We start from the raw sequence: 12,557 nt of genomic DNA, 5'->3' as shown, positions 1-12,557 counted from the left end.
ACGGTGCGCCTCCACATTGGCCTCTATCTGCAGCAATCCCGCATTCTCCATAGCACATCTAGGATTACACATTCCCCTGTGTAGTGGAGAAGTTTAGTTGTTCTATAGATCTGTGATTTATTGTGATGCCCTTTGCTTACATGACTTTTCTTTCTTCCTTACAGACCAAGCTTTCCTTCAGTTTTTTGGGGATGAATTTTTGCGTTTACTTCTTACACGGTTCATATTTTGTTCTGCAACCCTTAGAATGCACAAAAGTTTCAAGGTAAGTAACCAATGAAGATGCATTTACAGGCCATACAAATGAAGGCCTGTATGCTCGCCCGTCCCGTAGCCCCAGTGAGCATACAGCCAGGTGCAGGAGAGAAGGATGAGCGCTCCTCACCCCTCCCCTCTCCATTGAAAGCCTACATGTCCTATATTTTTCTGCAGCTGCCTGCCTGGGTCACGGTGCGATGATTAAGGGTCATAGACCTCTATGGGGGCTGTGGTTTGGCCGTACCAATGGCCCCTATATATAGTCCTCTGTGTGCGGCCTAAGGGTTTGACTATTTGGGGTTTTAATGGTGAAGGATTGACCACATTCAGGGCCTCCCAGAAGAAACTGCTCCTAAACTTCTGGCACAAACTTGCAGCTATCACATTATTGAATTTGTTATCAATGTTGTATCTTATAGATCATGTCATGGTACTGTTGTCTTACAGGAGACTAGGAATTATCCAGAGACCTATCCTTCCCTTCCTCGAGACGAGATGGTGGAAAACCTTCACTTGCAGAAACAGATTTTGGAGCTGGCCTCAATACTAGATGTGAGGAACCTATTCCTGGAGACCACCATGGATGAATATTGAGCAGCTGTGGTACTTGAACATTTGTGACTTTGAGGTCACAGAACCCGGAAGGTGCATATTTTTTAAGGCGATTTCTCTTCTCTAGAGGATTTTTTAGTTTGTAAATCCTAAGCTTTGATTTGAGATCAAGCACCTCCCCCCCCCCCCACAAGAAAGGTACAGAGGAGCCAGATGTGACTGCACTTTCTTGCCCTTCTACCCCGTACGATCAGTCATGTGGCACCCAGTGCTTGTGTTTTTGCTTGCAGGTCATTGCCTCTAGCTTTCCTGCGCATGATGTTTTAGGTGTTCTGTCCCGGAATGACGAAACCTCCCCCTTTACCTCGCAGCATGAAGAATTTACTTTGTGGAAAGAGAAGAAGAGCCCAGACCTCTGTCTTCTCGTCAGTATGGCTTCCCATAGCCTCCCACATCCAGCAGCCGGATTTTCCCTCCTTTGTAGTTTCATATGGTTGGACTATACAGATGTGGTACTCTGCAGCTCTTGGTTATATATGAAGCATTTGGGGACAGGCACAGTAATAATAATAATTATATTTTTAATCTTTCACCTCCATACTACATACAACCCAGTGCGTGCCAAAGATACACAGCTTTGAGTACATTGATAGCCTGGTAGGATCTGGGATCTAGAAACCCTATGATTTATAACATGCATTGCATAGTAGTGCCTTATGTGTTCTTTTTTAAGTTAATTTATACATAGTTTTTATTGGTAATTGTACATGACAATCTGACACCATTTCTTTTCTGTTTGTACAGAACCTGTGATTATTATTTTTTTGGTAATACATTCTGCTTGATGGCAGAAGTCCAATTCTATTTATTATATTATTACTCATACTGCAAAAGGTAAGGTTAAGATTTATCTCAAATATAATGTCATAGGGGCTTTTTCCTAAAATTACAGCGATACCTGATACCTGATCTCCAGAAGTTCAGTGTTTATAAAGACCCCCATGCTTATTTTTGGAAAACCCCTCTTAGTGGCAAAATTATGAATCAATTAAAGTAAAACCTAGTTGGAGCTTGGTTGTAAATGTGGGGACCACAAAGCCTGTTTCTTGAGAAGAACGAGAATATATTACATCAGATAGCACTTTAGTAAAGCGGGAGGGGGTCCTGCCTCCTATAGGACATCCACCCCTGACCTCCTACTTGGATCTGATATGAACTGTGCAAAGGCAGGAGGTTTTTTTAAGCTCAATCTTGCCCCCCGGTTTCCCATGTGTGTCTTGTATTGCTATAGCTTTAGCTTGAAATTTATAAGTGTCCAATGTTCTCTGAGGGGGTAGCGAGTTTGTGTTACTTTTATATCCAAGTTACGAGATAAAGCTTGTCTCTAGCTCAGACAATAGTTTAGTGGGTTCCATAAAAAAAAAAAAAATTAGTATATGTAACTGGAGCCGTGTGAATAGGTCTATAGACGCAGAGTGAAGCTGTTCTTCCTTCTCATTACTGATGGTAAGTTGCAGCATTGCCCTCACACCCTCATACAGCTGCTGTCTATTCACCTGAATGTAACCAAACATTCTTTCTTTAAAGAGTAACTTTGCTGTCCTAATGATTTTTAACAATTGGTATGGTGCTTTGTGATTCCCCCTTTTAAAAGCAAACAGAACGATTCCCATACGGTGTTGCCCACACTTTTCTTTCCAGAATTATGGCATTTTCTGCTCTGAAGATGCTTGTCAGAAATCTGAAGCAGTGAAGTGGGTGAAGGCTAACCTCTTCCTGTATCCGCCCTGAAGATGAGTCAAATCTAGTCTGCCCACAGTTCCAATGATACCATGTGGGGGTTTTTTTTCTCATTAAAGGGAACCTGTCACCAGGGCCCATTTTTTTTTTTTTATCCATCCCCATGTCCCCATAGGCACTTGTGTGCACATTTCCAAACCAATTTTATAAATATTCTGCCTTTTTTAGTTGGAAGACACAGGTATTCTGTGATTATCTTTACTCCTCTTCCTTCCCCCATCATAGCAACCCGCCCACCCCTTCACTCCATTTGTGGGTCCTAGTGATAGGTTCCCTTTTAGCAGTAAATCCACGTTTGGATTGAACGTTAGACCTCTTTTTCTCCAGGTCTTTGAAGGAAAAGGGGAAAAAAAGTGAAGCCATCTGCTGCGCTACTATCTGAGAGCATATTCTATAGGATGTAATTCCTATAGGAGAGCACATACTAAATGTTAGTCTTCAGTGTGGCTCTGAGATAATGGCTCCAGGACTCTGTGTATTTACTTTACACAACAACATAAAAGTCACTTGTGATTTGCAGCATTATTCGCTGCTATAATGCTATGGCACATCTTTATGGCAGTGCTCAGTACTTACATTATGGTCAAGGGGGATAAATCCATCACCATCAAACAATGGTGTAACGCTATCTACATAACCGTCTCCACCCCTGCACTTGTATGTAAGGCAGTGACTATCCCTTTCACCTTGGGGAAGTATATATAGCCAAACTGCTGGTGTTTATACCCCTAGTGCTTCTACATGTTTGTCGGTAGACTTATCCCCCCTCCCCTTAGCTTACGGTGCTCAGTTCTGCAAAAAAAAAGAATCTTCCGGATGAAGGCTACCTCCCAGGATTTCCTTAAAATCACAAGGGCTAACACCTACTTATTATAATGACGCCGTTCCTGGTGATCAGCTGATTGTATCTGCTCATAGTGGGACGTCCTTATGTTTCTATGTTCATTACAGTGGTTTTATTGGCTTAAAGGGATTGTCTTTTTTTTAAATTTCTAAATATATTCCAAACAAACAAACAAATCTCGACGAAGCACCAGCCCCTTGAAAAAAAAACCCCATTACTTTTTCATTAAGTGGGAGATCCCGGTGCTGGACTCTTGTCTACAGACTAAATCTCAGTGTCCGGACCCTAAACCTCTGTCTTAGGTGGTAAAAGGAAGCAGCATAAAGTTGGCCTCTTGTTTGGACTTTACCATCCATCTTGCGGACAGGAAATAGATTAGTCTACATACACTATGGTATAGCGCCACCCGCTGGCTCTGTAGTCCATGGCCGTTTTTATGTACAGTTCTTTTTTCCCCTTTCGGAGCACATAAGGAATTTCTGCTTCCTATGAATATATTTCAATGTATCCCCCCCTTACCTCCCAAATCTTCCAGCATAGACGCCTACATAATGATCCAAAAGGACAATGTTTTTTTGTGCTGATACCTGTTATCAGGATCCAGCTCGTAAACGCATGGCAATACAAATATGATCCCGGATCATCTTCAGTCTCATTCCTAAACATCTCTCCCTATAGATTGTATTTTTAAACGTATGGTTTGCCTCACTTAACAATGGCACACACTTACATTATGGATAATTTGACCTTTTACAGTTTCTATATAGTATTAATCTATATAAATACATCCAGAGAAATGTAACTGATCCTATTTTAGTCCAGAGCTGTTTATCATTCTGTAGTCTTCAGAGCTGAAATCTCCCAGCATCTCCCTTGATTGCATTAGAAATGTGTTATAATAGATGTAATACTGGTACCACCCGTGCAGCTGTACAAGGGCACAATTGTCACCCTCCCTATATCCATTCATCTAAAAGATCCCACTACATTATGGGAGTTCTGCTTTTGGGGTGTGACAACAAGCTGATATGATTTCCACCAACAACCAGCAGAATTAGCAATGCAGCTCTGGGTTAAAATACATTTGATTACATAGATATTAAAGGGGATGGACATAAAAAAAACCTTTAATATAGTAAGTAAGTACACAGTAAGTATCTACCACTGTAAAGGATCTCTGTTGCTGGCAGGAGCTGCTGGAGGAGAACTCGAGACTTCCTGTGTCCTGCCGACTTCCTGCAGATGGAAGGGGCGGTGCAGTCTGCTCCCATGTGCTCACCCTCCATGATGGACACTCCTTGTTCTTGGAGGGACACTCTGATTATCTTGGCACACCAACTTCTTATGAGAGTGGTTGTTATGGAGGGGGCAGGGTGTAGACAGTAATGAGAGCACCGCCCCCTCATTCTACCAGAAATCGGCAGGACACAGGAGGTCCTGCTGCTGGCGGGTCACATGATCATGGTTCCTGCCAACTATAAAAATACTTTACTTGGGTAAGTATAATATGGGTGACCCTATTAGTGTCTTATACTTACCCCGGTAAAGTTTCGTGGCTAACCCCATAATGTGTCCCCCCTCTTTCCTTTGCTTTCTGTGCCCTAGAATATGGGAAATGTTAGAATGGAGAGGTAAGTCCCCTATGCAATAGTTTTCACTTCTGTAAAACCAGATAAGCACACAAGTCGTCATCATGTAATGTGACCACGGACGCGTCAAAGTCTTTTTGAATTTATTTTTGTAGCGCTCTGTCCTCCCCACTCTGGAGCCACAAGAGAATGGTTGGGATTGACAATTAGCACAGTGTATATTGTGTACAAACAGATAGATAGTGAGTTAGGACCTAGACGTATAAACTGCTATGAGAGGATGATGAGATTTTTGCATATTTTTTCCCAAACTTTGATTTGAATGGCTGCAAGCACTGATGGCATCGTCTACATATAAAGACAATGTCCGATCAGTCAGTTTTATGCCCTCTAAAGGACTTGTCTGGTTACATAATCCCTTTTTGTTACAACATTCCCCTTATAGTATATAAGTCATTAGAAGGTTATCTATTGACATATATCCTAAGAGGGGCCAGCTCCATTCTCCTGCAGCACCCCCACAGGTAGAGAGAAGTATTACACAGTGATCATTGAGATGAGGTCCTCCATTAGTAAGGGGATCCTTGCCTTGATGGGGCTTACATTGGGATTTCTAAACCAGACAATCCCTTTAAGGGGTCGGCCACTTTGTGTTTTGTTACAATATTATTATTAATCATCATTATGTCAATGAGCTGACCTATAAAAACTTAACCCCACTCAGCAGCGATTTGAACAGTTCCTATGTTTGGCCGGGTCCATTTTGTCCAGGCAACATGGAAGTAGATGTTAAAGGGGTGTGTCCTGTATGGTCACATGATGCCTCCATTTACCGCCATGTTCTGAGCAGGATCCAGACCAGATGGAAGGAAAGGCAACACAAAACCTATTGAAGCTTCTATTAAGAAGTTCATAATAAACTCCTCATTTGTATAGTACATATAAAGTGGTCAATCCCTTTAAACTTGGTGTGCACTCTTAGCACTTTTTAATTAAAGTTTTTAATTTATCTACACGTCCCTGTCGACTTTATACAAGAAGCCATTTTCGAGTGTCTAGAGCCGCCCACAAAATGGCCGCTTCCCGTGATGGTTGAGGACAGGTTCACGTTAAGGTTTTTTTTTTTTTAAATAAACTTTATAAACTCGACAAAGCCTTGACAAAAGCCTCATAATTTTATTTAGTGTTTTATGTAGCGCTTAATTTAAAAAAGTCTTCTCCGCACAAGAAAATTGCCTGCGCCGGAACAACCCGACCGCCGGGGGCTTGTCTCGCAATAAATGACTGTAGATAGCTGCGCCTGTGTTCTGAATACCAGTTTAGCTGACGTCTCCAGCCAAATCTGTAGGAATAATGACGAGCATTGTGCCGTTGTGAAAGACGTGTAGGAATTTTTCGGTTTCCTAGTTGGGTTTTTTTTTTTTTTTTGTTTCTCCCATCTTTTCGCAGTAGGTTGACGGGAGTTTGTCTCGAGCTTCCTGTCCGTTTGTTCCATGTCCTCAGTCCTGTAGCCACGGGACAGCACAGATTGTAAGAAGTCAGTCACTCCTCAGCTATTGTACATAGTCTCGCAGTTAGCTGCTTGGGTCATGTTGTAAATGTTTGTTCTCTCCGGAAAAAAAATTTCGAAAGCAGCAAGAAAAAGAAAAATAACATGAAAAATGTTTGATTCTTAAACTTGAATATATTTGCTTGATGTCTGTGGTTACTTGTATGAGCATTTTCTCCTTTAGAATAAAGATTTTTTTTCCATAAATTTTCTTTGTCTTTTTCCTTTTTAAAAGGGGTTGTCCACTTTCAGCAAATTAATATTGTTTGTGTATTAAATTGTTATATAATTTTCCAATATAATTTCTGTAACAATTCCTTATGGTTTTCTAGATCTCTGCTTGTTGTCATTCTATAGCAAGCTTTAATGTTTACTCCCTGTGGACAGATATCAGCAAGCTAGCTCCTATTTTGTGGATAAGGTATAACTTGTGACTTGCTAAGCCCTTTAAGTTTAGCTTAATTCCCTCTTATTGTATTTCCTCTGCTCTACTTAAAAGTATAACACCCCCTTATTAATCTTATTGCTCCCATTTAATTTTATTGTCCGTCACCATGAAAACATGCTCAGGTCCATATAATTGATATGATTTTTCTCCCCCAACCCCTTAGAACTTTATAGCTGCATCTATTTTTGCTATTCTTTGCATCTGTATCCCCCCGCCCCCAATATTATTATTTATCCTGCACTTCGTACCTGATACAATGGTACTGACCTCACCCCTAATCATTTTAGTCCCCCCTTATTATTATATTTCTACATCTTTCATTTTTGTATTGAAAAGACAAAGAATTGTCACAAAATAAAACGGAGATTATACGCACAGGAAGAAAGAAGGATCAGAACTTTCCATTTCTGTAGAAATGTAAAAATTCCAACATATCCTCTTTCTTAAAGGAAAGCTACCATTACTTTTTTTTACAGTTCTATACTTTCCATAGTGGGACATTGTGCTTCTTGTTTTATAGGTATGGGATGAATCTACCTGAAAACAAAGTTAGTCTCCTCCCCGTCCTGTGGGCAACAGGCGATTCCTCCAGAAGGGTCCGGTGTTTCTCCGGTGTCGAGGGCTGCGATGTTCTGGAGTGCTTCTATGTTAGGGGCAATGTTCATGTCACCTTCAGATTGTTGTCAGTCACTAATAATTGTGACTTTAAAGAGAACCCGTCATGCAAAATAACCCCCCTAATCTAAATATATTTTCATACACTGCCATTAGAGAGCATTGCCTCTATCCCTTCATTGTCCCTCTACATGCCTGTAACCCTAAGCAATGAGGTCCTAAAGCTGTATGCAAATGACCTGTGAAATGTCCAATGAGTCATTAGCATATTCAAGCTGTCCACCTTATTCATGAGTGGTAGGCATAGCCACACCCCCAGTGCATGACTGACAGCCTGTATAATGATGTGATGTATAATGGTGTAATGTTTCCATGTGCTTGCTGCTGGCCACATCCCGTGCAGTCTGTGTGTGTGTGTGTATAGGAGAGATAGAACAGCTCCAGGCTGCAACCATGTTACAGCAGAACATGTCAGGTACTTGTGTAGCTGATGTCTGTGTCTCTCACCTGTATATTAGGAGGATGCAGCATGTCAGCAGATGCAGCACAGATACCAGCAATACTTTACTATACATTACACACAGACATGAGCAGGGGGAGGAGAGGGGAGGGGTAACAGGGGTGACATCACTGCCTCTGACCATGTGAACAGACATGGCAGCTCTCTTATAGATAGAGGAGAGAGATATGAGGGGGGAATATAAAATGTAGAATAAACAAAGGGAGAGAGATAAGATATAGATGCAAATGGCAATGGAGAAATAAACAAAATCTGTAAGGTCTCTTTAAAATGATAGCTTGTACATTCATGTGTTGGATATCTTCCTCTCAGTCGCCATTATCTGCTCATTTCTGACGGTAGGTAAATCAGTCTGAAAAGACATTCTCTGCCCTGTGAGCTTGGAGGTCCTGGGACGCTTCTATTTGAGGAGCAATGTTCAATCTAGTCATATCTAGCGTCAAAAGAAAACAAAGTTTATTTAATAAAATGCTGATGAAGAGCCGCTTTCTACATTGCTTCTCCGTGGCAAGTGACTTTCAGAATAGAAATGGAACATTTGTCCTATAAAAGTTGAGACATCATAATGGAGCCTAAGATACCATCTTACCATAATATCACAATATATCTATAGATTTATATTATTATTATAGGCAGGAAATTATTACAAGTGTCTTTAAAGGAAGCAGAGAATCTTCCAGGCATCCTCCACATGCACCAGAAGGGGATTTGAGAGTTGATGGTAGAACTAGAGATGACGTAGATGGCGATAATTCCTAAACGAGGCCGGGACTGATAGCTGAGCCCTGCAGAAGGGACAGGTATCTGCTGCCGTCATCCCGGTGGTAATACATGATGTGTGGAATACATGCGGGCAGTACAGATATGAGATGTTCTCCTCTGGTTTATACTGCTCCAAGCAGATGAGGCAGGACTCTGGTTCTTCATGGTCCCGGGTCACGCTGGACACCTCATTTATGGATGTTGCAGTAGATGGAGACGTCCGGCTTCTCTTCAAGTATGGAAGAAAAAAAAGTTTTTCAATCAGAACCTTCAGTGAAAGTTTAAATGCAGAACTGGAGCATTACATCTCTTACACGCTGCAAGGGTCCTAGAAATCATCAGTAATTTGTGAGGTAAGATCTGATGTTGAAGGAGGGGAAATTTTTTTTCCAAAATCTAGACAGCCCACCAAGCTGTCTAAGACATCATACTTTTACCCCCATCATACATAAACCCCTTCTCGCACCCAGACATAATAGTATGTCCACGTGGGATGGTACTTCTGGCACTGCCTCATAAGCGGGGATGGTACCAGAAGCAGCGGGTGTCAGCTGTATATCACAGATTACACTCCTGTCTAACACCCAGGATTTAAGATGTCTTCAATTGTGTGTGTTAACCCCTTACACGCCACGGTCATGCTTAAAGGGTAACTGTCATCATAAATTGGCCAAATAAACCATTACTAGTATTTTGTCAAGCAGCTGAACAGCTTCTAGATTGTGTTAACTTTTAATGGCCCAGCGTGGTGGCATCATTCAGAAAATCAACTTTGAAGTGAGATGTTAATTGGTTGCTTATAGTCAGGGAGGAGTGTAAGGCCCGTTCCACGACACTTGCGAGTGTGATGCGATGAACTCAGAATGCATGCTGCCGGGATCGCACGGCCAGAACGGTGCACACCGGGAGGGAACTCAGCATGTCAGTTCTGGCCGTGCGATCCAGGCAGCATGGCCCCCACCTTTGTGCTCCTGTACAGCTCCTCCTCCTTCTTAGAGGTCACAGCCTAACATCAGTTGGGGAGGGAGAAGCTGTACAGGAGGACAAAGATGGAGGCAGTCTGTAGCTCAAACAAGTCACATGTTGTTTTTTGAAATGCATCCAAACCAAAGCCCAGCCTCTGGGACTAGTTATAACACACAATTATATTGTAATGCAAATGCTTAGAAAAGGCAGAGAAGCATTTTTGCACTGCAGGTATCATGGGCTTTTACCATGTCTTCAGTGAAGATCTGGAAGACCATCTGTCTTCAGTGAAAATGAGGTCCCTGGTGACAGGTTCCCTTTAAAGTGCATCTTATCTTGCAGAAAATAAGCCCTTATATATCCAAATTGCCAAAAAAAATGTAAAATAAAGATTATATAACCATTCAAAAGTGACAATGCAAATCTGCTGTGAATGGCGCACCTTTCCTTCAATGCCCTGGCGTGTGCACATACAGCAGGTTACCACCGCATACGGGGTATTGGCAGACTCAGGAGAAGTTGGGTATCAAACCTTGTGGAGGGTTTTGGTATTTTATCCACTAAGAATACAAATACATTAATTTAGCCCAAAAAAATGTAAGTTTCAAAATTGCACATTGATTTCAGTTTAATCCCTGTGAAACAATTAAAGGGTTAACAGACTTCATAAAAGTTGTTTTACATACGTTGAGGGGTGTAGTATCTATAGTGGGGTAATTTATGGGGTTTAACTATTATTTAGACCTCTCAAAATGACGTGAAATCTGAGCACGTCCCTTAAAAGTCTGATTTTGTGGGTTTTTTAATGAAGTTCTCAGCTTCATAACATCTTACAAAAATTTGAGGACGCATAAAAAAACCATGTCGACGTAAATCAGACATTCGGTAAATGTTAGTTATCAAGTTATTTTGGAAATTAGAAAATTCTGAATTTTGAAAAGAATTTTTCAACAAATGGCTTTTTTTCATAAATAAACACAAAACATGTCACCCAAATTTTTCAACTAACATGAAGTACAGTGTGTCACGAGAAAACAATCTCAGAATCGCTTAGATATGTTAAATTGTTTCCAAAGTTATAAACACTTATAGTGACCCTTATGTGAAAAAATAGACCGTGTTGTAAAGGGGTTTTGCCATGAAGAAAAGTTAGGCCCTAACCACGGGATAAGGCCTAACATGCTGATCAGTGGGGGTCTTATTGCTGAAACCACCACAGATCACGAAAACAAGGGGTCCAATGGGGTCCCACGTAGCTCAGTCAGGCTAAGGCTACATTCACAAACATGTACGGGGGACGTATATACGGCCTATATACTGTACGTCTCCCATACACTCCTATGGGCTCACAGCACCGTACCGCTCCTTAGGCCGGGAAAAGATAGGACATGTCATATATATGTTTGTGCCTGGGAAATGGTAGGACATGTCCGTGCACCATATGTTCCTATGGAGAGGGGCGGGGGTGAGAAGCACTCACCTTCTCCTCTCCCCGTGTGCTGCCGTGTGCCCGCCATGCTACGGTATGGCGGGCAACTGCAGTGTGCATGTAGCCTAAGGGTGATGCCACACATGGCGTTTTGAACCCGTTTTTGGTCCGTTTTTAAGCAGTCCGTTAAAAAACGCATTCGGTTTTGACAGGTTTTACCAATTATCTTAATTAAAACTGGTCAAAAACGAATGCGTTTTCAAAAACTGTATTCGTTTTTGGATAGACTGCTTAATAACGGACCAAAAACCGGTTCAAATGCCATGTGTGGCATCACCCTAATGGAGCAGACGGCCACGCCTGACTGTTCTGCTCCATTAATTTGTATGGAGCTGATGGAAATTGCCAAGCGATGCGCTCACCGATCTCCGTCAGCTCAATAGATATTAATGGAGCAGAACGTTCATGCGCGGCCATCTGCTCCATTAGCCTGAGGGAGCGAGAAAGTGTCCGCCTTGTTTACGTCATGTGTGGGGGTTTCAGCACCGAGACCCCCATTGATCAGCAAATTAGGCCTTATCCCGTGAATAGGACCTAACTTTTCTTCGTGGGAAAAACCCCTTTAATATTGAAGGGGATACACAATCCCCGTATACATCTGATTTTCTGTCAGTTCTGAGTTGGGTTTGGTAATGGACGGCTTCATGTACATTTCTGTGGTGTTTTTCCCGCTCTTTTTCTCGCAGTTTCTCCTGTATAACTGGTGATACCTGATTGGTGGAAAGCCTGGGTCAAGCTGTGATTGGTCCACAGGTGGATCAATGACATTCGTGTTGCCTGGTAAAATATTGCATGATTTTGGACTTGCTCATGTATTATTAGAAATGACTTTACCCAAGAATAACACATTGCAGACACTTTATGCCATAGGTGTTGTCCAGTGTCTTTCTATAAGTATGTGAAAGCCCAAATGGGATTTGTATCACCTTGTATGGAATTATTACATTTTTTTAAACCCATTTTTATCTGAATCACTATTCCCACATCTCCCCCATCGTGACTGGGGTGCACTACATGCATTGGGTGTAGGGTAACCTACCTACTCTGACCATGGAGAAACTAGAGAGAGATCCGTCCATGTTCTAACAACAAACCCGCACAACTGGCTATTTCCATACGAGTCACCTTGTATGGGACTACATATCCCGTCATACCTTATTGCTCC

The 12,557-nt window shown here is 41.8% G+C and overlaps 1 protein-coding gene and 1 long non-coding RNA gene across 3 annotated transcripts in view; one reads left to right on the top strand and one right to left on the bottom strand.

The window, feature by feature from the left end:
• SCAI (suppressor of cancer cell invasion) overlaps positions 1-6,799 on the top strand; it is a 105,515-nt gene extending 98,716 nt beyond the window's left edge. For both annotated transcript variants that reach the window (XM_072123561.1, XM_072123562.1), the window contains exons 16-17: positions 165-265; positions 706-6,799. In XM_072123561.1, coding sequence (XP_071979662.1) covers positions 165-265; positions 706-852 — 248 coding nt within the window. In that variant the 3' untranslated portion in view covers positions 853-6,799. The remainder of the gene's footprint in view (positions 1-164; positions 266-705) is intronic.
• A 1,407-nt stretch (positions 6,800-8,206) lies between these two features.
• On the bottom strand, positions 8,207-12,540 carry LOC140076791 (uncharacterized). Its single transcript, XR_011849655.1, has 2 exons — positions 12,432-12,540; positions 8,207-9,166 (listed from the first exon to the last, which is right to left on the bottom strand). It is a non-coding gene; the product is annotated as an uncharacterized lncRNA (long non-coding RNA).
• Between the last annotated feature and the right edge of the window lie 17 nt (positions 12,541-12,557).

The sequence above is a fragment of the Engystomops pustulosus genome, chromosome 9, assembly GCF_040894005.1.
Source record: "Engystomops pustulosus chromosome 9, aEngPut4.maternal, whole genome shotgun sequence".
Lineage (NCBI taxonomy): Eukaryota > Metazoa > Chordata > Amphibia > Anura > Leptodactylidae > Engystomops > Engystomops pustulosus.
The sequence above is the reverse complement of the archived record's forward strand: the minus strand, read 5'-3'. Positions and strand labels throughout refer to the sequence as shown.